General features: G+C 41.1%; 1 protein-coding gene across 1 annotated transcript in view; it reads right to left on the bottom strand.

Moving 5' to 3' along the window:
- Nucleotides 1-7,837: 7,837 nt before the first annotated feature.
- Nucleotides 7,838-25,412, bottom strand: part of MAP3K4 (mitogen-activated protein kinase kinase kinase 4) — a gene marked incomplete at its 5' end in the record, with an annotated part of 57,997 nt that continues 40,422 nt past the window's right edge. The window contains 10 exons of the mRNA XM_010285373.1: nt 7,838-8,386; nt 9,298-9,477; nt 9,684-9,790; nt 10,340-10,462; nt 16,549-16,708; nt 18,209-18,325; nt 20,648-20,718; nt 21,406-21,597; nt 23,084-23,164; nt 24,279-24,379. Coding sequence (XP_010283675.1) covers nt 8,366-8,386; nt 9,298-9,477; nt 9,684-9,790; nt 10,340-10,462; nt 16,549-16,708; nt 18,209-18,325; nt 20,648-20,718; nt 21,406-21,597; nt 23,084-23,164; nt 24,279-24,379 — 1,153 coding nt within the window. The remainder of the gene's footprint in view (nt 8,387-9,297; nt 9,478-9,683; nt 9,791-10,339; nt 10,463-16,548; nt 16,709-18,208; nt 18,326-20,647; nt 20,719-21,405; nt 21,598-23,083; nt 23,165-24,278; nt 24,380-25,412) is intronic.

Consider the following 25,412-nt stretch of genomic DNA (forward strand, 5'->3'; position numbering starts at 1 on the left):
CTCAAGTTGTGCCAGGGGAGGTCTAGACTAGGTACTAGGAGAAATTTCTTTATGGAGAGAGTGGTCAAGCATTGGAACAGGCTGCCCAGGGAGGCTGTGGAGTTACCATCTCTGGAAGTGTTCAAAAAACATGTAGATGTGGCACTTTGGGACATGATTTAGCAGGCATGGTGGTGTTGGGTTGGTGGTTAGACTTGATGATCTTAAAGGTCTTTTCCAACCTTAACAATTCTGTGATTCTGTGAAGATATGCATAAAACTTCAGTGATGGGAAAGAGCAGAGGAACTAGGAGATCCTTTTACCTGGTACCCTCTGCTTTGTTTTCAGAGTGTCATTTGTCTTTTGGACAGTCTCTGCTTATTGTGCTCTCCAGTAAAACACTTCCTGGCTTCTAAGTAACTGGCTGTTCAGGTGGAAAACACATAAGAGAAATGCCCCATGGCAGTCAAGCTGGAGTGAAAGCACTGTAATCCCTCAGATTTGGATCCCTAACTCTCAGATCCAAGGAATGAATAACCAATGTCCATATAGCTCTGCTGGTTCAGCTCCAACACTTTCAGCCCTAAATAAATGACGTCTCCTCTTTATACTGAGAATGCTGAGCCATCCCCTCTTGCTTTGCTGGGCAGCAGTTTGGCTATTTATACTCCTACTGATCATTGCATTGTCCTAATAATCTAACTGCTGGTCTGGGACCAGGAGCCCTTTGTGGTACTACTTGAACAACACAAGGCAGTCCCTGCTCCAGAGGATAAATGCTCAAGTAGTTCGAGGGACAACTGGCTTTAGTTTCATAGGACACATGGCAAGAGATTTATGTACTCAACTCACAACTGCCATTTAAATCTTGGGGGTGATATTTTGGTGTTAAAGCAGTAAGCAAGTCTGTCAAATGTCAGTATTTGTATTTGACAGCAGCTTCTTTCCCCCCCGCCCCTCCTGCTTCCCCAGTCTTATTTGGCTTCAAAGAACCCTGTGTTTTGTTGCCTTTCATGTTTTGGCAACTTGTGTTGAAGAGGACAACTGTCATGCTCTAGAAGTAGGTTAGTTTATTACAGAGCTGTCAACAGCAGTTAAAAGGGAGTGTTGGTTCTGTGTGCAAAGGATGAGATGGCTTCTCTTGGCTTTTCAGTGGAGAAGTAGCTCTTACCTGGCTAATGCTAAAAGCATAATGGCATCTGGGCTTGTGGCATGGGGCCAGCACTGAAGTATCAGTTATAGGTGAGAGATTTCAGTTGAAGTAAATATAAGTAGTAATGAGCCAGCTTTGATTCTGCAGGAGCTGTTGTACATCTGCTATACAGTATGTGCACAGTGCTGTGAGAAAACCCATTTTGACGGATCACAGTGCAAACTGTGAGTGAGTCTTTGGTGACTTGACAGTGGCCAAGTGCAGAGTGTGGACTGAAGGGCTGGAGCATGATGTGATCTGGGCAGCAAGGCTGTTGGTGCCCCTAGGCCGAGATGAGTGGACGGTGAGGAAAGCACAAGCCAGCAATACTGTTTTACAACAGGATACAAACTGTGTGCAGGATTCTGCCTGTTGGTGGAGCTACCAGACAATTTGGCCTTCTGGCCTTTCAGCCTGGTGCCTAAAACTGCTATTTTTTTTGCTACTTGCTTGTTTCTTCTCCTTTCTAGTATGTAAGATAAGCCCTCAACAGCAATTTCTACCATTCATATAAGCTTTAGTTGTAGAATTCTTCATTTCAATGTATAACTTATATCTCAGGTGTGCAGCAAACTATATATGGGAAATTTTTATGCCTCTCTCTGCTGTGCTGCTTTTAGCAGCTGCTGTGTGGTACAAACCCCAGGTTAACAGATGAGAGGAAAGCCTGAGCTGTGAGAGAAAAGGTGGAAATCCTCTGCTCTAAGCTAAGGTTCTGCTGAGAGATGTGGTACTATCTGTGGAGGTGGTGGGTTTTTTGGAGGTAAAAGATGTTCCAAGAAAGAGCTTACATTATTGGCTCTGTCCATTTGGGTTAGCTCAGCCCTCCCTCAGCCTCCGGCACACTGGCAGGCAGAGCAGGTCGTCAGCAACCTCTTGTGTCTTTTGGCTGATGGGTGATGGTGGGCAGAAAGATGGCAGGAGCTCAGTTACCTCCTCTGGTTTGCCACGGAGCAGTGCAGGGATGCCTTAGCCCATAGCTCCTCTCCCTGTTCTTCTCAGAGTGGGCTTAAACTCTCACAGCTGATTGTTAGGCACAATTCCTGCTTGCTCTCCCTTCCTTTCTCCTCTTCCTTGTAGTAAAAAAACCCCCTAAGTTCCCCTTACTGTAGTTGTGTTTAAAACAGCAGCAGAATAAATCCTTAAACATGATGGTATTACTAGGGTACACACTAAGACTCCAGGAGAGTTGTGGAGAGGAGGCCGGCTGTGCAGGGAGAAAGCACTGAGGCACCCCAGCACCTTATCCCCACTTCGCTTCTACAGGCTTGGCAAATGTGAGCAACCCCTTCTCCTTGCACCCCACCTTCCCTAGGGTGCCGAGTGCTGCGAGGTGAAATGAGGACAGCAAGGCAGTGTCAGCTTCTGCCAGGGAGTGAAGGAAGAAGACAAAAAAAAATATCTGAACTACTGAACTAGGGATTTTTTGGTGTCCAAACAGTGGCATTCTTGGGTCTGGATGAAATCCCCAATGTGCTGTGTGGTTGCTGTAACAGCTGCTCTTATTTATGCTGTGTGTCCATCTCCAGATGCTGTTTCTGTCTCTTTTGGTTAAAATCTTAATGGTTTCATGCTTACAATTATGTTATGATCCCAGACTGTAGGCTACATGTTGGATCTTCCTCTTATCTTCCCTACCTCATGGCCATTTAAGTATCAGAGATGTTTCTTTCTTCTCTATGTGTGAGAGTGAAACCCTTCGCTTGTCCCAGCTGTGTGCGTTTCCATTCACGGACTAACAGGGGCCTATAAGTGACAGTGAACTCTCCAGGAGCCATCTCGCTTCCTGGGCTGCTCACTGCACAGCTACCTGCCTGGGGGAGGGCCCTGCTTTCCTGGTGTCTCAGCACCCAGAAGCCCAGAGGGCAGCCCCAGGGACAGGCCAGCTTCCCCTCTGCACCCACTGTCTGTTCAGCCATCGCTTGTGTCATGTCACGTGTGACTCATCTCTGGTATCCAATTACCACTTGTGCTTCTTAAAACTATCAATTTACTGTCGTATTACAGAATGCGAGTCTGTAGTTGGTTTGTTTTCAAGGACTGGTTTTTTGAAAGAACAAGCAAATCAGAGAGAAGACTATAGCTGAGGTGAGAAGGCACCTCTGGAGATCATCTAGTCCCTACCTCCAGCTCAGAGCAGGGTCAGCTGCAGCAGGTTCTTCAGGGTTGTGTCCCATTGGGGACAACAAGGATGGAGCAGCCACAGCCTTCCTGGGCAGCCTGGGCCAGTGTTCAACTGGGCACACAGTAAAGACGTTCTTCCTTTCCCCCCCCGCCCTTACCCTCAGCAGGAGCCCCCCGTGTTTCAGCTTGTGCCCATTGCCTTCTGTCCTGTCTCTGGGCACCACCGCAAAGAGCCTGGCTCTGGCAGCTTTACACCCTCCCTTCAGGTGGTTATGCACAGTGGTAGGGCATGGTGGTGCACCTTTCATCAAAGGTCAAGTACAAGTACAGGTAGTCCTGGTAGTTACCTTTAATGCTGTGCTGCTGTAAGGCTGAGAACACTGTTAATCTCTTTCAAAATGCTACACCTGCACAGACCTTCAGTCTTTGTCTGCAAGCAGCTTTTAACTTCGTTTTTATTTATTTTTCAGCTTCTGTTGGTGTCAGATGGATGATTGGCGTGACAGAAATTAACAAGGGTTCTGCCTATGGCAACAATGACAACAAGCAGAAACAAAAGTAGTATCTTCAGAGACTGCCTTAATCCCAAGGGAACAAATGCAACTTCTGAGAACTCTAAAGTGCATATCATGGTCCTTCAAGTGAGATCAGAGGAAGGGTAGGATGAGCAATTGCCATGCATATCTGATTTTGTGCTCCTGTTATTTTTCTCTGGGGGTTTGGGCTGGATGCCATGCTTGAAAGATGCACTCCTTTGTATACTCTCCACAACAGGTTTGCATGTGTTTGGTTGGTTTCTTTTCCTATAAAGTGTTTTAAGTTTTGAAGAAAAAAGAAAATCCAATGTGCTTGTATGATGAGACTCTACCTGGAAACTAACCAGAGGTGCAGGCTTTATCTTTTTTAACTTGCTGAAAGGATTGGATAAACATCAAAAGATTGTTACAAGATGATTAAAAATGATAGTTGTGTAGATCACACATTAACAGTTTAGCAACCATAATCTGTCAATGTTTAAATACAGCAAGATGCTCTGCTTGGTTATACTGGGCTGAAGCAGCTCTACTGAACTGGCAGAATTGCAGTACAGTTTTTCTACACCGAGAACTTACTCATTCCCACAGTGTGCACCACATGGGCCCTTTAAATCGTCAGGCAGAACTCAGCTAAGGGCCCACTTTGTTAATGGGAGCCTTTGCAGTGGCATAACCCAGAGTGGGATTTGGCCTTGCTGCCTGAACAGAGCTGCGCTACCCACTGCCACATCTTTCCCCAGGCAATACAACAGAGGAAGAGCTGAAACCTGCAATTCTTTAGAGAGTAAATGCTATTTATAGTTTGGAAAAACTGAGGTAAAAAAATTCCTTTCAGCTTTAAACACCAATTAAAATTCTAAGCCTTCCTAACAATGGTGGAAACAAAACAACTGGGTATGCTGTAACCAAGTAATGCAAAGCATGCATTAGAAGTTAAGCCCCACACCTATACTTACTGTTGAGATCCTAATTAATCTGCTTGTCTGTCTTTTCTGATAATGTCTGTCTTTTCTGATAAATGAGTTTACATGGTGCCTCATAGCAGTCAGCCTGAGGTAACAGTTAATCATCTTTAGCTTTTCTTTTGGGGGAGAAGAGGGGAAGTAGGAGAGAGACCTAGGCCAGTGGTACAGCTTTGAGGTTTTTATTGCTGTCTGGACTTGCTTTTGACACCCTTTACAAACAAAATAAAACTAGAATCAAGCTCCCTGGGAAAACTGTGTTGCCCTGACTGATTCCAGGGCAGCCTGCTCTTTTTTAAACTTCAAGAGTTAAGGACATGGAAGTTAAGTTTCTAGAAAGACCATGTTTAAAAAAACAAACAAGGAAAAGAAGAGGAGGAGACTTCCAACTACCAGCAGTTACAGTTGGGAAAAAAACACATCTTTTCAAAGATACTGATACTGAGCAGTGGGGATTGTGACTGGCACTTTCAGTGATGGTACATTTTCACTGCATGTAGGACTAAACCACGATAGTCTAAAGGAAAAGCCTGTGTGGCTCTAGAAAAGAAAATCAGTGAGCAGTCTTAGTTCTAGCAGCTGGTATTAAAAAAAACACACACAACATTTCTCTCTTCCTATAACAAAACTGAGGCCAGAAGGAACAGGGGCTAATACAACAGAACATGAATCATTCCATGAAATATGCATTTGCTGTTCAGTACATCAGCTCATCTAGAAACTATTTTTTTTAATATGCAGCACCTGAAGAGCAAATAGAGTAGTGCTCTCAGCACAGGACAGTAAGTACAGTTGTTTGAGAGTAGAGGCAGTAGAACATACAACATGAAGGAAGAAACAGACCTGGGGCAGTGCAAAGGACTACTTTTGGGGGCTTTTTTTCCCCAACCCATCTTGTGTATGCACACATTCCCTACACTCTGAAGCCTTCTGGGATAGGTTGTGTGACATCATGAACATAAACATGGGCTTTAGTGTAGTTTTTCAACACATGAAATAGAGCTTGAGATCAGTGCAACTGCTATGCTTATTCTCTTAGCAAATACAGGTGCAGGGCATGTGCTTTATTAAGGCAACCTTAACTGGAAAACTGAGTATTATAACCTGTAGTAGTGTCTGCGGGTCCAGCTATCCTGTAGTACTGCATCAGGTACTTCAGTGAGCCAGACCTCAAGAGACTGTAGGCAAGACTTAGAAGGGTGTGGGAGAGAGAAAAGCTCTCTCCAAGCTAGCATTTTACTGTAAACCTTACCTGGCAGATACAGCAGGCTTTTCTCAGGGTGGTAGAATGAGCCCTATACACAGGGGTGAGTAGTTCTGAGCAGCAAATACATATGCATGTAGTGACCAAGACCAGCCTTTTTGCCTTTTGTTAAAGAGCCACTGATGTAGCATGCTGGTAGGCAGACATTTAACATTCCTTCTCAATCTTAGTCCTTCCCTCTCCAACTGCATGCAGTGCCACTTCTCCCAGAGAAAAATACCAAACAAACATGTAAATACTTCTGAAAGAGTATTGAGACTACTTCATACCCATTTCCCCAGGACCAACCCTTAGAACAACAGGCTGAGGGCCAAGCACACCACTCCTGGATCCGTCCTCCTAAGCACGCACTTACTTACAGAAATCCCGGCGCACAAGGACTGCACCACTGGGCCCTTCCAGCATTCACTGGCAAACAGAGAAAGCTTAATGGTACTTGCCAAAAGTTAAACAAGTCCAGTTCACTGTATTAAAAGAATGACATATGTCATCAGGAAGCAGCAGTGTTTGCCCCTCGTCCCCACAAGCAACTGTACATTCTACAACTGCCTTAAAAAAAGTAGTCTTAATGTTTGTTTATACAAAAATAAAAGTATGAAAAGCTGACATGCAGTGCATGAGTTTTCTTTCGGTTGGCAACAATGAGTTAGTAACAGTTTACTTTTCATCTTCATCCTGACTCCTAAAAGCTGTCCCCAGCTCCTGTCTGTGTATGAGGGCACCTGAAAAAAGTCAAACGAGGACACACAGCTCACTGATACTTCGGCTATACCACAACAGCAGGGACCTACATCAGGTACTTTCATAGTCAGTTGCTGAGTATGACAACATACATCCCCCTCCTACCATAACTCAAAGCAGAGCACTGAAGAGAAGGGAGAGCATTTGTTGAAATTCAGCATCCTGTTTTTTGAGAGCCTAGAGGCACTGCACTGGTGACCCATAGCATGAGGCTCCCGCTTTTCTAGATTTAAGTGTCAGATTTCATGATACCTTCTCAACAGCTCACCCAGCTGCTAAAAGCTACCCCACACCTGTAACAAACCAAGGATTTGTGGATTGAGAGACAGGACTTTAGAATAAAGCCAAACATTAAAAGCAAGCTCTCTGCCTTTATAAGTTAACAATTTTAAGGTCTAAAGCTGTAACATGAATATGTAAACTAGCACTAACACTTCCAAGTAACAGTTTTAAATCATTTTTTTGTGGTAGCAAACCAAACAAAATAATCTAAATAAGTGTTGCAGACTGCATCTTCTAACTGCTACCCACTTCTAACCTCTCTCCATTTTCTGAGACCGATGACACCCGGGGGATGGCGAGGAAGTCAAAGTCCAAGATCAGAAATAGGTTTTAAAAAGCTAACAGTAAGTAAGTTCTTGTTTCTGCTGAACAGAACGCAGAAACAATCTTAACTGATTCTCCTCTTGGCCAAATAAGTGCCACGCAGACCATTCCCTGCTGGCAGCACTCCCATGCAAGAAGAAAGTTATTTCAGACCATGACTCCATCCCTTACATAACAAGTAGTGTCAGGAATTGCACATCACCCTTATTTCCTCAGGAGAGGATGAAGGGGGGACCTTAAATCTATTATCACTTGTAAGATGCTTCTTACACAGCTTGAACTTGACAAAACATTGACTACTGCAATGTAAGAGAAGCTTATTCCAGTTAGGTTAACTTAGCACGCTTAAACAAGCGTTGGGGAAAAGTTTAAAATTTAGTGACAGGACCCAGCATAATTTATTTTCAGAAGAAAAACCCTTCACCAACAAACTCCTAAAATAAACCATTTATTGAGAAAAAACCTTTTTTTTTTAAATTCATTAATCAGCCTTGTGCATAACAAATCTGAAGCTTGCCAAAAACAAATAAACAAAAAACCAGTAAAAGTTCACACTCAGTGCACTCAACAAACAGATTAAAAAACAAGGTCCATAACGCCTGATAACACTACAGCATTTCTCTGAACCTAGAGAGTTCAAAAATACTACATATTAACATTACAGTTCTCAATCAAATGAGAAACAGGAGAAAGAACAAAAAAGGTATGGTCCATATACAGTAGTAATGGCACTTTCACTGAAACATGCAGCTTCTTCCAACTTGCAGACACTGTCACATGAGCAACATGTGCCAAGTAAAACATACAGGAGCAGCAGAGAAAGTGACGCTCGTCACTTGTGCAGTCTTCGTAAGTTCAACTTTTATACTGTTTCTCAGCACAGTCTTTATGTAAATATTACATACAGTAGTGATTAAAAGACATCTTGCCACAATAAAAAAGGCCAGAGACTGAATAACTTCATTCTTCATCTGTGCAAACCTGTGAAGGGGACAAAAGGCAATTAATTCCATTGCCTCCCTGCTGCAGCACCTTCACAGAACATCTTTGAAGCTTTCTTCCTCCATCATTATACAGATAAGGAATTGCAAGTGTTTATATGGGAACGCTGGTGTTCCCAGTGTCGCCATGCGACTCTTGCGTGCCTAAAAGGAGCATTCTGCCCCGTGGCTACAGTCACACTGATGAGAGGGATGGGTGTGACGATCCCAAACACACTATCACTGAACCAGAATACCAAATTCAATAACTTTAGGCTGGAAAATGGGACAAAATTCAATAACCTGCTGTGCTCCTACCTCTTCAAAAGAGAAGTGATTAATACACCTCAATTTGCAGCAGTGAATATTTGTCTATTCTTCAGCAAAGAATTAAGTTCATGCAAGAACTGCAGGTTGTTATGCCAACTGCCAGATAAACATTCAATATGAACTTAACGTTAAACATGAGTTTAAAACAAAAGCAGACCCCTGCACTGAAGGATGGCAGAGCACTTGTTTCACTTTTTATGGAGGGGACCCTTATCTCTATGTTGTAGACGTCTACGCATAGGTAGTCTAGTCTAAAGTTTTAGAACACAGCCCTTCAAATGCAATTAACTACCACTGAGTTGAAGTTTGACACATCTTTCTAACATAAAGATATTGCATCTCAAAACAGCAGTGAAAGTTTATTGCATGGTGCACACCAGGTTCTTTTAGTCAAATGTTTGCTAGCAACATCACATGTGCTCCTGAAGAGTTGCTAAACCTTCTTTTCTGGACAAGATCGACTCAATATCAGCCTCCCACCAGGATCGACTCAATATCAGCATAGTTGCAAATGATGAAGGCAACTAACAGCTGTTTCCAACTCCCATCTACAGTCTTTGTAGCCAAAGCCACGAGACAAACCTTGACAAAAGGATGATCGAGGAGCTGGCTGGCCGTCCACCTCATCTTTGGGTCACTCTCCAGGCAGTGGCAAAGGAAGTCTTTCCCTTCTGGGCTCACTTTGTCAGGAATAGGAGGCTTATGACCCATCCCCACCTTATACATGATCTGGAAGTTGTGCTCATATTCGTGCCAAGGCCTCTGCAACAGGTAACAGAATTGCTAAGTGCAAGGTTTAGTGAGTAACTTGCTACCTGATAGAGCATATATCTCTCTATCCAAGGAAATTAAAAACCACCCCAGTACCTGTGGACTTAAGTGTAATAAATTGCTGGGAGTGGGGCCCAAAGTTGCAGAGGAACTGCTAAGAACAGTTTGCACTCACTCAGCACATGAAACATCCCTACCTTGCCGGTGACCATCTCTATAACAACACAGCCCAGGCTCCAGATGTCTGCCGCACGTCCGTGCCCTTCTCCTTTAGCCCTAGTAATTACTTCTGGAGCCATGTACGCTTTGAAACAACACATACCATGTCATCAGTTCATACAGCAGAAGGAACAGCATATACTTAAGTGATTAACTCAGCAAACCACATGCTTTTTAATACAACTGTAATGAAGTACCGCTCAGCTTTTCTTGCTAAGTTTTATCGTTTGCTGGCTTCTTGTTCTTTGACACATTTGCAGCATAACTGTCTTTCAGTTTGAAAGGTGATTGTGAAAATGCTAGTACAGTACATGCTTTCAGTCATTTTCATTTTTAAAAAACAGATTAAGCAGCTGTTCAGGAAGAACCATACTGTTTCAGCAAGGCTGCAGAGGAAGATACAACCCCGGAAAACACAAGCTGCAGCTTCTTTACAATTACCAAATACAATTTTATGTTTCCAGTTACATCATTCACTGACTGTTTTGGTTTCTGGATGTGAAGCACATCTAACTAGCTAAGGTAAAATCGAGTTTCCCTAAAACACATCATTTTCCTCTAGCCCAGGCTTTTGCCAGAGCTATCTTCTTTTATGGTAACTAGCCAAGTGTCTGCCTAGCACATGCTTCCTTACCTGCAGTCCCCAAAGTACTGTTTACTTCTCCAGGCATCGTCTGGGTGTTGTTCTTCAGTTTCACTGAGCAGCCAAAGTCTCCGAGTTTAATCAGTCCAGATGAGGTAAGAAAGATGTTGGCTCCTAGAAAACACAACGAAAACCAGTAACGCTTGTTAAACTAGTGCTGAATTGAGGAATGAGGGCTTCTCGATATACGCTTGGCAGTTACACAGTAGATAGCAGCCAAATTTGCACTTAGAACTTTACCTGTGGATTAAGTGTGGAATATGATAGCATTAGAGATGCTCCCCAAAGGGTACATTCCCATTAGCCAATGGGATTTTTGGTGGGTTTGTGTTAACGCTAAGTGTACTGGAAGTTGACAACACGAAACGTTCAAAATGCAGAGCAGTACGACAGGCAAACTCATCAGCTTTCCATACATGCTCCTTACGAGAAAATACTCCTCCAGGAATTTATTAATTCCAGTGCTTATCCTTGTGAGTGTTGCACTGCAAAAAAACACCTGTTCTTAAGGAACTTCCTGGCAGAGGCCACTGCTGTGTACCTCCATGAGCCATCTTTTCAGTTCCACTGAGTCAAGACAGATGATACCATACAGCTGTGTCATCATGGCATACTTGCAAAATGGAGCTTATAGCATTTTGTTACATGTACTACCAAATGCCTGCTCCTACTGTGCTCTACTTCCAGAGGAATTTCTGGAGGAGGAGGGCTGCTGTCCTAGTAGCTGGCTACACTGCCAGCTTACGCTAGAAAAAATGCCCCTAGCATAGCTGAAAATCTCCAAAGGGGATCTGCAGTTGGCTTCAAGTCACTTGCTCTACACAACGCTGCAAAATAAGCCAAGTGGTTTTGATAAGCAGTGGTTTTCTTCCGTTCAACATCCTGCCAAAACACACCTTGACAGCCAAGAGAAAACAGGCAGAGCAGAAGCAGCTCACTATACAGGTCGATCCAAATCCTGGATTCTGCAAGTATCACAATGAAACCACAAGTAGGTTGCAAGAGTCACCTGGCAGAAATACAGCTTGAGCTGTGATCTCTCTCGAGGAAAGATGAATGGTTCGCACAGAACAAAACTGTATGCCTACTCTAGTAGGGAAATGTTGGGCGGGGACTTTGTTGCACATAGCCTTTTCCCATGTCACACAGAAGATTCTTTCAAAAATGGCCCATCTGAATACAACCTTCAGAAGTTTTCTCAATTTTGGTCCACCTTGAACATAGTTCAGTGCACGAATTCTTGGCTGTTCCTCCTTTGTGTTATGTTCTCTTAGTTAATGACTTTTTCCAGTTAGCTTGGCTGGGCATCCCCAAGATATTCATGGAAAATAAAAGGAAACCTCAAAAAGCTCAAGTCAAAAAAAGGCAGTGCAGGTCAATGATGCCAAAACCCTGCCTACCTCTCAAAGGGCTTCTCTAACTACTATGAGAATGCTTGAATAACTAAAGCAAGATTTAGTCCAAGAGGTGTTATACAGAACTGCACTATAAAAGGGGGAGAGAAATCATTAACAGAAATAAATTCCAACCTTTAATTTCTGTAAGTTTTTTACAAGTTCTGAAAGAAGAATTAACTTTCAGTGACTACATCTCTTCTCTACATTGTGTCCATAAATTTCCGCTCCCGACATGGAGGTGCCTGCACATACTCAAGACTAGAATTCTTTGGCTGGGCTCTGCAGTTTTCCATCAGAAGGGCGTACATGTCCAGTCACCCTGCAATCACAGGCACGTGCAACAGAGCTGGATAGACCGTCCCTCAGCTCCTTGAATGAAAGGGAATCCAGAAACACACCAAAGCAGTACAAGAGGCAGCTCAATGGGACACTAAATATAGGCAATGCATTAGAAGAGTGACAGTTACTCTATCAGCAACTTCTTCCTTTGAACTACTGCCTATAGCTTTTCTTTTTCTTCTGCTTCTAATTTCAAGCAATAACTTGTCATATAGAAAGTAGATGCACTTAGCCCACACAAAGAGCTTAGGAAAAATGGCTGTCGCTAGCAAACACTTTTACAAGGACGTTTTAGAAATCTATGTTCCTGTTCCTCAAGAAAGCAACACGCAAATTTCATGGAAGGCTACAAAGTGGTTTCTAACTACTTCATTCTCTTCTGACTGAATCTAAAGCTATTGTGATAGTTCGGTTTAACAAAGTTCAGAACCCACTTACAAGGCCTTTCAAACCAAAGTTTATCCCTTAAAAAAAAAAAAGTAATGACAATTTAACTTAAATGTTACTGCGAAAGTCTCTGTTTCAGAGAACAAGACCAAGCTCTATAAGGAGTCTTTAAAAAGGGTCATCTTGTTCGATGAAACCTGTACAGAATCCAGCAGGACCTGGTAAGAGAACAGGAGACACAAGGGCAGTACTTCGAGGATGACTGAACCTTTTCACCTTTGACAGTTAATGTGACTGGGAAGGTAACAAAATTCCTGCTATATCTGCATGGTTAATAAGCAAAATAAAACTGGAGACCATGGCTAAAACAGCAAAAAGGCACAACATACCCATCTGTTCCTTCTCTCCTCCTACACATACACTACCAAAAGCATCTTCATTGGATGTACTTGGCAGAAGCAAGTGGAAACTTTGGGGCACTGCCCCACTGCCATTTATACCACAAGACCTTCTGGGCAGACTGCAAACAAAGAGCAAATGTCAAACGTCATACGCTTGCTAGAGAAAACAATTGGAAATAAATTCCAAAGCGTTTAAATTGAAGTTCCATTCCCTGTATCTCTGTGCCAAATCAGCCCCGTATTAAGCACAGTGAAAACTGCACTAGCATGACATTCCAAAGGTGCTGGTGTAAATACCATGGGTCCGAGGAGCAGTACCAAAAGCCCCACTAAGGATGTGGCACAATTCCACAAAGAGGGGCAGCTCATGGACACTCCCTAGCCAGCACTTAAGCGGTGCAGCAGCCCAATTCATTCAAGAAACAAGCAGGCCAAATAATACCCTTTGACGAGTAAATCAGCTTTAGCATCCTCTTACTCAGTCTCTTAGAAAGCCTGACACATGTCCATAGTTTCCTGTTGAACAGCCTTCCACCTCTTGTTGACTGATTTTCCTTCCTTTGTGCTCATCATGAAGACATTAAAGGAATGGCAGAAATTTTGAGCTACCAATGAAGTTAACAAGAGCACGATAACACAGTAACACTTCGATGAAGACTTCCTGTCCTGGAGCATCTCATTCACACATTTCTGCTCTACTGAAGCTTCAGATACAGATACAATCCCTTCATTTTCTGTATTCATTCTGAAAACACAATCCGAGCACTCTTCAGGAATATGCCCTTCTCTCCCAGAGAGAAAGGACCAGGCATGACCTCATTGGTTAATTCCTCTCAATTCAGCACTTGCAAGACCACACTTAGAGTGCTGTGTCTTGTTTTTGGGCTCCCCAGTGCAAGACAGACACTGACGTACTGGAGCAAACCCAGCAGTAGGGGCATCAAGATGGTCAGAGGGCTGGTGCACACGATGTACAAGGAGAGGCTGAGAAATGGGTTTGTTTAGCTTGAAGAATGGAGGAGTGTGTGTGGAGGGAATTTATTGCTGTGTTCAGCTGTGTAATGGGAGGATATCAAGAACATGGAAACAGACTTTTTCCTCAAAGGCACGCGTGAAAGGATATGGGGCAATGGACACAAATAGCAACCTCTGCAAATTCCAGGGAGGTATCAGGAAAAAGTTTTTCACAATGGGGATAGGTCAGTCATTGGGACAGGGGCCCAGAGAAAAGGGAATTTCCATCCCTGGAGGTACTCCTATCTCAACTACACAAGGTCATCAGCAATCTGATCTAATTTGACATTGGATCTGATACTGAGGTTGGGTGTGTTTCGAAACAGAGGACTCAACCAGAGATGTCCAGAGGTTCCCTTCAGCATGAAATATTCCATCATTCTTGATCACTGAGTAGAATAGCTTTCTGCAAAAAGTGAAGTAATTATAACTGAGGAATCTGGGCTTAGCCACAGGGGTTAAAATGCAATACCCAGAATAGAGATTAAAAAAGCATCCCAAAAGACTTACTGCTACATACTAGCACTAACTACTGTACACACTGATGCAGACTAATCAAAACCAGCACAGCCAAGTGTAACAACCAGCCAACACTAGCCTCAGTTTGCTCTCACAACCACAGGTTGAAAAAGGATTCAAGGCAGCTGTATCTTGCTTCATCTTTTACACTCGCAGAACTGGATGCTATAAGAGCATCTGAAAGACAATTGTGGCACAAGTGGACATTACTAACCGAAAGACTCAACTTTTGAGCACAAGGTACTTTGCAGATACCAACTGTGGCATACATATAAACAATTACTCTAAGCATCGGTTATCTGCTGCTAAAAGAAACAGATCCACAGTGATGTTTAGCAAACTGGCCATGAGAGACCTAGTGTGATCTGACAGCAAGATTTCCATAGGAAAGCAATTTTAACAGTCTGAATGACATATTATCATTCTTCCCTACCAGAAAAATAAGAGTACCTAACTACACAAGAGCTGAAATTAAAACCAGAGTTTTCCTTACTGCAGTTCGCCTGAAAACTGGGGATGCAACATTAGCATAAAAGACGACAGAGAGCAAGAGACTTCCAATGTAACATCAGGGAACCTCTATAAAAATACCCTCTGTGGTCCATCTTCATATTCTGTCATTAAGTTTCAGGAAGGTCTATGCATAGATGTGTCTGCGGTGACCCTATGTTTACAGCTGCTGTTATTCTCAAGGAACACCCCAACGTTTGATAGGAGGAACCTGTTGCAACAGAAATGTCCTCAAATAACACAGCATTACAGTTCTGTTAAACAGGTCCTCTCACTTCACTGCATTTCCCTGATGAGAGGAAGACCTATTTGGAAACATATCCAGAAATCAGCAATGACAGGGCAGCACGAAAGAAATCCCTGTCAGCCAGCCTTGGATTTTGATCACAACGAGCTTCCAGGAGAGCATAATCCAGCTAAGCAGAACCTGGATATGGAATGACCAGGTAAAGGGCAAGGAGTGCACTGTGAAAAGCATGGAGGTAAATCCACAACTGGAAAGAAACCTTTGGTGAGGAAGGAGAACCAGAAAAGGCAAGATTGCTGGGGAATGGGAGTGAGGGAAAGTGTTTTCTAAGGAAAAAAGCCAAAACTGACTCAAGAGTGGCCTACCTGGGTGGGAGGCCTCTGGATCGTAGATAGTTCTTTTCCCAAATGAGAAGCACGAGGCCAAAGGACCAAGAGCAACTGGGAACCTCCTACACTGCTGCGGTGATTCAAAACCCTGTGAGCAAGAGGGACATAGAAACCCAGCATCGTTGGGTTGCACTGCCTTGTCATAAAATTAGCATTCACAGGGCATACTGTGTGCATTGTTTCCCCTACCTTCTGTTAAGTTTCTGCCATAGGGTGAGCAAAATATGCCAGACTAACAAAAACAAGATAACTAGACATGGATGATGTTCTTGGAAGGCGCAGGAAAAGAAAAATGATGTGAAATGTGAACTGACACTGGGTGCCTTAAGCAAATGCCAAAACCAACCCCCCCTTCAGCTACAGTAGTTCCAGTCTGCTCATTTTGTAAGCACATGCTGAGAGCCAGGCATGAGTAGATAAACGTATGGCAGAAAAATCACTAGGTAAGTACATTTACCATATCCCTTTAACTTCTTTAACAAGGCTTTTATTACTATGTTTAATCAACCGTTCATCTGAAATCCTAAAACTCTTCTGGAAAATGGGAATCAGAAGGAAAAGTTCTGATGAACAACTCTAGCACTGTACACTGCTTGTCAGCTCCCAGAAAACACCACTGTTTCTTGCATAGATGAGAAGAAAAACAGCATTACATAACTCAGTGTATTAGTACTGAAAATACAAGGACCAAAATTTGAATTTGGATGAATCCCCAACAATCTTAACAACTTCTACAGAAACTCTATAAATCATGGGCAGAATTTATGAGTTTGCAATACCAACTGTGAACATTTTTTTTATGTTCTGCATTTAAAAAGGAGCATGTAACTAGTCAACAACTTGTAAACTGAAAATTGAAGAATGAGTGGAAGGCTTTATACACTTAACGGCTGTATAGATAATGTGCTCTAAATCTGCAAATATGTCCCCCATCCCTCCCCCCCGCCCTCATCTACAACACTGAAATAACAACATTACCTTTTTTGGTTAACATTACCTTTAATGTCTCGATGAACAATACCATGTTCATGTAGTACATTGATAGCAATCGTGATTTGCTTTGAGTAGAGCCTAATGACATGCTCCTGAAGGCCCAGTTTTGATACCTCCTCCAGAGTGCCCTCATCACAGTACTCCATGAAGATGTACATTTCTTCCTGTTGTGGGAACCAAACCGGATTTGATTGGTTTTAATTTTTTGCTTTGATTTTTTTTTTAAACACTGAATTAGGATCAAGTTTTCCTTCCATACTTCATTGTTTATTAAAAGAGTAATGGAAGTACCATGTAATGTTTTAATGGAAGTACCTCTTGCCATGGAATATCTAATAAATCATCTCTTCAGAACTCTATTCTCTTGGGCATGCTTCAACTAATGTATTATATTGCACAGCTATGGAAAATCTCTGCTACATGTCTATCTGCATCATCTGTATGTAACTGATACTATTTGGTGGTATAAAATACATTACTTTGGCATCAACCAAAAAGCACTTTGGAAATATTGTAGTTATATTACACAGAAATAGAAAAAGGTCCTTTGCATTTAGGAAAAAGGTAAAATGATGGTTTAGGGTTATTTTTTTTTGCACACACCCCCCCCGCAGTATCATGTGTGCATTGCTTGGCGAGGGCAAGTTTTTTGTTGTTTTCTGTGGCTTGAATAGGCATGCCAACTCCACACCTTAAGGAAAAGTTAGGTTCTTGTTCCCCCTCTCTCTCCCCCCAAGCCCAGCTAGTTTCAGCCAGACTTAATAAATACAAAAAGATGGCGAAGACACTAAGCTCTTGGAACCAGCCTGAGAAACTACTGACCCAGTGGCACAGACACCCAAATTTGTGTCCCCCAGTAAAGAAATGCAGACAGAAAGAAGCCTTTGTCCTCTTCTAAATCAGCAATGGGTCAGCAAATCAACTCATTCGTATTGAGCAAATCAGTCAAATCCACACACCATCTTCCAGCCAGACACCAAGCATTCCCTGCCCACCTCACTGGGTTGAGATACAGGAAGGACCCGAGACTCACAGGGGAATGTAGGAAGGGCATGTGGGAAGCAGAGAGTAATAAAAAGTTGGGAATCTCGGCACACAACTCTCGAATCCAGCTCCGTAGGCAAACCAGGTTTCATTAGTTCTTCTGCTCAAGCAAGAAACCTCATTTTTCTTTCTGAAGAGATGCTAGCTGAATTCCAAAAGATCTCCTTCTTTAAGATGCTTGTCTGGCATCAAGATTTAAACACCAGCACAAAATTTTTCCAGGAATCAACATGATGTTGGTACAACCCTTGCTGCTAACAGTGAAGGGTTTTAGGCTGTCAAGTCTTTACATTACACACAGAAGTTACCATACTGTATATGATATGGCTTGCTTTTAGAGCAGTTAAACAGAGTAGCAGCATAGAATGCCTCCAGCATTACTCCATCTATTCACTTACTACGAACCTTCTCCATTTATGTACCAGTTCCAAAAAATTCCTCTAAACTATGATTCAGAGACCTCAACATTCAGAAGAAAAAAAAAGACACTGCAATTCACAGAAATATCCAGACAATCAAGCTGAACTAGAAAGTTCTCATGTAGAACTTCAAGTGATCAAAAGCTTCTTAAAATTTTCTCTCTGCCCTATAAAAAACCCCAATAAATTATATTTTCTTACCCTATGGAGCTCCACACCAAAATAACGAACAAGATTAGGGTGTTTGATGCCTTCAAAAATCTTCAGTTCATCAGCTGTTTCTTTGATGGTTTTGTGATCATTAGGTTGAAATCTTATCTGCAAGAAAGATTTTTCATTATTTTGCCACTATTTCATATTACTAAGGAACAAAAAAAACCAACCCAAAACCCACCAAAAAAACCACCCTAAACCCAAACCCAAACCAAGAAAAGAGCTAAAAAGCTTGCTTTTTTTTTTTTTTTTTTTTTTTTTTTTTTTTATGAACAGCATCGTCACACAAAAAGCCCCAAAATACCTCCCCTCCATCCCCAAACTTAAACAAAAAACCCCAGCAACCTATTTTTGGAAAATTGCATTCAAATATGACAATTTATAAACTTTATAAGAACAAAATGCTGTTACTTAATTGTATAAATACACACATGTGTGCACATATGTATCTCTTCCGACCTCGCCTTCTAGCTTAAACGTGGTAGATAGACACAGTACAAGAGAATCTGAAAGTAACATCAGTGAGAGCTATCATTCAAGAAAGACTAGTTGCCAGGTACTTCATCAACGGAGATTCTAAGGGATTTCTTTGAGGGGTTTCTTCATTGAGAATGAGGCAGCTGCAAGGAAAAGGTGTGGCATGGAACATATACCATCATAAAGGTTTTGGTGAAAGAAACAGGTTTTTCATTAGTTCTCCTACAATATGCCGTGATGGATTTTTTCATGGAAGAAGTACTTATCAGGGCTTCTGAATAACTGATTTAAAGGTTCTATTCACACACAGATAGGCAAAATGCACAGCAAATTATGGAAGATGCTATTTTTACCATACTGGTAGAAAGCAGAAACTTCATTTAATGAGTACAGGGCAACTGCTAGAGAAATAAATGCACATATTTTACCTTTGATCACTAGGATGTTATGATTTTTTTGTTCTCTAACAATTCCAGGATACAGTTTGTACTCAAACAGTGGTAAAGTTAAATACATGGAGATTATAAAATGGTGACAAATGACATTCAAGTATTTTACATATTTCCTAACACTTGCAATACTATGTATTTGTAGTAAAGCTTGTCCACTATAATTTGAAGAGATTTTAACAACATGGTGGTTAAGACAGTAAAGTCTGAAGAAATCTCAGGGGGTGGGGAGAATGCAATGTTTGAAACGAGTTTAAAAAGAAATAAATAAATTTTCTCCCAAGGTACTCTTAAGGAAATCCAGAAAAGTCTTTTATTTGGAAGTTGCAAACAGTTTGCATTTAAGACCACAGTGGGGAGGCAGGGAATGTTTCTTGGTGAAATAATTCCGGAAGTTAAAAATACTACAGGAAAAAGCAGCATACTGTGTATTCAGCCTACTAGCGAAGTGTCTGTCAAACAAGGTCCATTTAACTTATCTGAACTTTGGCTAAAGAGCACACACACGCTAATCTGTAAAAAGCGCCTGCATCTAGAAAGTAACTTTGAATTCCAGAAATAGAGTGCTACTGATGGAGGGGGGGGGAAAAAAAAGTTATTTCATTGGGAGAAAAAAAAAAACCCAAAACAAAGCAACAACCACAAAATTTCAAGTGTTGGTATTAGTTAGTCAGTGAATGAGTATGGTACAAGAAGTCAAACACAAGCCCAGTCTTGCTTTTCCACACCTTTGAGATCACATAAGTACTACATGTGTGGAAGAACTGGCTCATAAACTGCTCTAGCATCAAATGGCTGGCACGGTAACTGTTCTGTCCAGTCGATGCTTTCAGTTGTCTGGAGATGCAGAAATGCAATGAAACTAAACAATACAAATAGTTTAAAAAACAAGGTGCTGCAGGGAAAAAAGATCTCTACGCCTACACAGCTTTACTTACTTCTATCCTGAAAATTAAATTTTCTGTACAAACCAGGTTAGTCAACAGTTTTGTGACTCAGCCTAGCTCACTTAAACTACAGTAGAAGCTGAAAAACATCTGATATGTTTTTCAAAAAAAAATATCTTTTGCTCTAAGGAGTGAAGAAAAAAGGAATAAAATGTGAGAGGAAATACTGCAAAATAAACCGTAAGTTTGTATACAGTCTTCATTAATCAGAAAACTCTTTCCAAAATAGTATAAGACCTCTTAATGGGAGTTCACACATATTAAGCAAGCATTCATTAAGCTCACAACATACCTATGAGATTAGTAAAAAAACATTATCCATTTAACATACATTTAAATTGAAAGTTGTAAACTGAAAAGAAAAAGCTTAAGCAACTTAGGGAGGAACAAGTAATAACAGCAGATGCGGATACATGAAGAAACAATTCGTCTCCCCATTCTTCCCCAGTTCACTAGCAACGTGTTCAGAAATCCTTAATGCCTGCGAAGTCATGCACATTTTGTTTGGAAAGAAACACAAGGGCAGCAGTGATTCTTGTATACAGAGTACTCACTTCCTTCATAGCCATCAGCTCTCCAGTGTCAACACTGATACAGGTATAGACCTTCCCATACTGGCCTTCACCTGCAGAATTAAAACAAAAATAAGAAAAATCAATTACACTACTTTTAATAAGCAACATGTACACCAACAGCAATAAGAAAGCATCACTGAAAACAGCTTGCCAAAGTTATTTACCTTGATTTTAATTTAAAATTTCAAGTAGCTTTTACCCTGTACCACCTAATACTACATTCATAGACCTGAAGTCAAGCTGATTAAAAGTAAAAACGTAACATTAACAGGCTGACCTGAAAGAAATCTTCTCATGAATATAAGGATTTTCCCCATGAATCAAACCACAGCATAAACAATGATCATATGGGGGAAACAACAACAATATTTTGTGAATTAAACAAATCCTAAAGTTTGTGCTCATTTCCATTTGCACTTCTGGTTCTTCCAAAAGCAGAACTCAAGCATTTCATAGGACTAAACACATGCAGGAATCGCAGGATTATACACCTAAGTAATTGTCCTAACCAAATCCTTCTCTTCGTTTCTTGTTATTTGACCAGTGAAAAACATCACTGAAGTTCTACATAAAGGAAATCCTAGCTCCAACACTATTTTGTATTTTAGCATTCTGATTTCAATGAAGATGATATTACCTATGCGGAAACCCAAGATTTCAAAAGACAGTCTTAGATTTCCTTCAAAAATACTAAGCTCCGTATTTTAGCCTGATAAATGAAGGCATAATGAACGTACCAATTTTGTTTCCTCTCTGCCACTTGAAAGTCACTTTTCTCAAACCTACATGCATGACATTATCATAAGATTTCGGTGTGTCACAAACTTGGCCAATGATGTTCTTCCTCCTCATCTCTCTGTATCTCCTTTCTTCAAACAACTGAACAGACTTTTGAACAGCTTCAATCGGTGCTTGCTTGGAAGCAGTGTCTAAAAAGAGTGATGAACAATTTCCTTCATTGAGAAATAATAGCTGTGTTTATATTTTGTTACCTTTTGATATCACATGAAGTGACCTGAGTTAGAAGACAACTATCTTGTGAGTCTAATTTAAGATGTAGAAAAAGAATAAAACATTTCAGCGATCACATATGAAACTAAAGTAAAATGAGAACACTGGTACTTTTCTAATCTCTTACTTGATTCAATAAAATTAAATGTATGAAATGCAATGCACTTGTTTACATTTGGCCTGTAGCTAACCACCGATAGACAGTGAAAGTACGTTAGGGTCATTAAGAGCACCAAAGAAGGACAGATAAGGTTTTGCTCTACAGAGATACGAGAGGTTTCGTGTAACACTCATAGCATCTGCTATTTCAAAGATTTAGAGGCATTAGATAACTCCAGCTTTTAAGTCTTATGAAACAGAACCCTAGTGAGTGAGGCCAGAATCTCAGGGCAGCATTAATTTATCCCCTTTTGTAAAGCACAAAAATTACACATCTGTCACTGTTGACAGACAGTAGTCTAACCTGTTTCTAACAGCCTCCAAAAGATTGAGACGCTGATACTCCCAAATGATATATTCTACTGCCCACCTATAATTAATACCATTTCATCTACACTAAATCTGCCTTGTTGCAGTTTTAAACCAAAACCTTTGTTTTATCCACAGAGGACAGTAAAACCAGTTCCCATTGCAGCAGTCTTCTAGAAATTTTCAAGTTTTCCCTCATTCTTCTTTTCTAGTTTAAACAAACAGAATTCCTTCAGTGTTTATGTTCTGAACAAAAAACAAGCTTTCCAGGATTTCAGAAAAAAATTTGCTGTTCTTCCTGTGTTCTGCCTGCGCTACATAATGAGACACCAGTTTTTATGCAACAGAAAACTTTTTTTCAAGTTTCCTGAGATGCCACCCTTCCAGAATATATGCAAGCAAGCTACATGTATGTATCTGTACAGTATAGGAGCCTCAGAAGTAATCAAGTTACTTTAAGTTTCATGAAAATAAGCAGCAGGACAAAGAGGAAGGGGCCCCATAATAGCCTTGAATTTGGGAAACAGTGTAGGATCACACGATGTTAGACACCCAAAATAAGAAAATCCCATGCTGGGGAGAGATGTTAGGAAGCCAGGAAGTGCTTCCTACTGTCATGCAATTCATAACTGGGCACTGAGTAGGGACAGCAAACTTGCAATTCCTACAGTAAAATGTACTCATTTTGTAGAACACGGCTAGTATCTTTCAGAAACTGCAAAGATCTAACTTTTATGAAGTTTAATTACTCCTACCTCAGAAAGCACACCTTGAGATTTTGTTAACAGTACCTTCTAGGTGCAGTCAGAATTTTATTTTTTCCCCTTTCTATGTACAAAGCTGTGAAAACCTCTTCACAACCAGCATTAAGATTCAACCTTTTATTACAGCACTAGTTTAACAGACATTACATTATAGTGACTCCTAAACACCTACCTTTGGTCTGGTTGATCAATGTTCTGAGCTCCCAACTCCGCCGGGATGAGCCACTTGAATCTCCTTTTGGATACGATGGTTCTAGAGAAATAATACTGTGAGCATAAAAGTGTCTTTATCTCATATTAAGGATTATGCCACTATATTCAGCAGAAGCCAAGATCTTACGTATCAGGACTAATACACTCTACAAGTATATGAGGCAATCATATAGCAGTGTATGCTCTTGAATTAAAAATTAATTATCTTTAGAAAACAAATTATGAAGGCTATTCTGAAATAGGATTTAATTTATACAGGAACAGAGATCTCCTTCCACAACTGAGGGAAGCACTTCAAGTCAGGGCACTCTGATCAAATATGTAAGAAAGCTGTAGGAAAACAATCTTCTAATGTCCCTTAGAAAAGGCCTGTACTCACTCCAACCTAAGCCAGTTTCCCATTCATACAGATACATAGAAAAGGGAATAAGCATGAGGCAGACAATATATTCAACATTGCTGAAAAAACCCCCACACCTCTTAGTATAAATTTTTAAGGCATTTCTTTCTTCAAAATCTAATTTGTTTTGCAGGATGACCAGAATATCAACTCGACTGCACTTGGGATTTTGTACTTCATTTTAATTTGCACAGAACACTCTATCTTAACAATCAATGTTTCAAGGTATTTGTTGTAATAAATACCACATATACAAGGGCTGGGGAAACCTGAAGGAGGAGCCCTGATCAGGACATCAAGTCACACACCCTGTCCCTTCTTCCAGTATTCAAATAACAGCAAGTATTTGTAAGATGAATACAGTGGTAGTTAAAGAACTGGATAGAAAACTCTTCACTGTCCTGATGGGTCCAGTTCATACCTCATTAGCATCATTTAGAAATCTACTATCAAATGGGGTATACAATTCAGCAATCATGTTACTCATTTCATTTTGGACTTTGTAACTTAGTAAGACACCAGGAAATTCCTTCAGGTATAATTCAGAAACAATATGAAAGGCAAGAGAATAGTGGATATGTCTGAAAACAGAAGAACTTACTCTGACAATATATGTCTGAAAGTTAAAAAACTAGGATTTCTGAATGGGAAAAGATGAAATAAAAGTTTTGGAAAGGGTAAGAACTGGGAACAGAGAGAAATATGTTCATGACATCTGCACATCCAGGTCATGATCTGCTACTGCGACAATCACCTTCTCGCTCTTCAGTGGGACTGGAGTGACGACTAAGGGATCTGAACTGCAACTCAGCTGCTATTGAAGCCAGTCGATCATTTTCAGGGACACTGGAACCCCTGTTAAAAAGAGGCATTGCACTAATTAACTTAACATTGCACTAAATAACTACTAGTGACAATTTAACTGCAGTTTTAGAGAGAAAGAACCTCTGAAGCCTTAGACATGAATGTAACATGAAAGAAAAACTGGTGCTGAGAGGTAAACCAAAAACCCTTCCTATGCTGTTTTTTCCCCCCAAATGAAGACTTTGTATATAATCTTAGTTATGCCACTCTATGAAAAAAACCCTAAGCTTCAAAAGCATAAACTACTTAAAACTGTTACTTGCCCATAACAACAGAATCCATTTTAATGACTTGTAACATCCTGCTAAGCTACTGCAGGACGCAGCTGGTGCCAGGTTTGGATATACAATCAGAAGTGATTCAGCTGGGTGATAATGTGAGCCACATTATCAGATGAAGGGTGGTAACTGAATTCATGTGCTCCTGGTGTGCTGCAAATACAGTCACAGTCCATAGACATTAAGTCAAAACTAGCGGGAAGAGCCAGAAGCCAGCTGACAGAAAGGACAGCGTTAAACGACAGCAGCTTGACTGCTTGGAGGTCCTAGCTCCTCCAGACAGCACGGAGTAGGATTAGATACCTCAGAGTAAGACCCAGATGAAGAAGCCGTGCTGAACAGAAAGGGAAATAATACTGAGAGAAATGAGTCTTAAATCCTTAAAATCTTCAGGCAGCTTTCTCCAGCCCAAAACATCAATCAATCCAACCATGTTTTAGAGCCGTAAGTTCCTCATGAAAGCCTTTCTGTAACATCTCCCTTTTGGACAACACTCCCTTTCAATTTTTAAAGCATGGTAGGGAAGAGCTGTGATTGCTGCCTCCTTTAACATAATGCTTTAGAGGGATGAACTAAACATTACTGGAGCACGGGGGACATTGTTAAATCCTTCACTGAAAGCTAACAACTACAAAAAGATGAAAGATACCTGGCATCACAAAGTGCACACACCCATGAGAGGACTTCCCTGCAGCCCTAAAGTTACTTCCAAATCGTATTCAATTATTACTTAATAATAGTTAAAA

The sequence above is a fragment of the Phaethon lepturus genome, unplaced genomic scaffold (assembly GCF_000687285.1).
Source record: "Phaethon lepturus isolate BGI_N335 unplaced genomic scaffold, ASM68728v1 scaffold10644, whole genome shotgun sequence".
Taxonomy (NCBI): Eukaryota; Metazoa; Chordata; class Aves; order Phaethontiformes; family Phaethontidae; genus Phaethon; species Phaethon lepturus.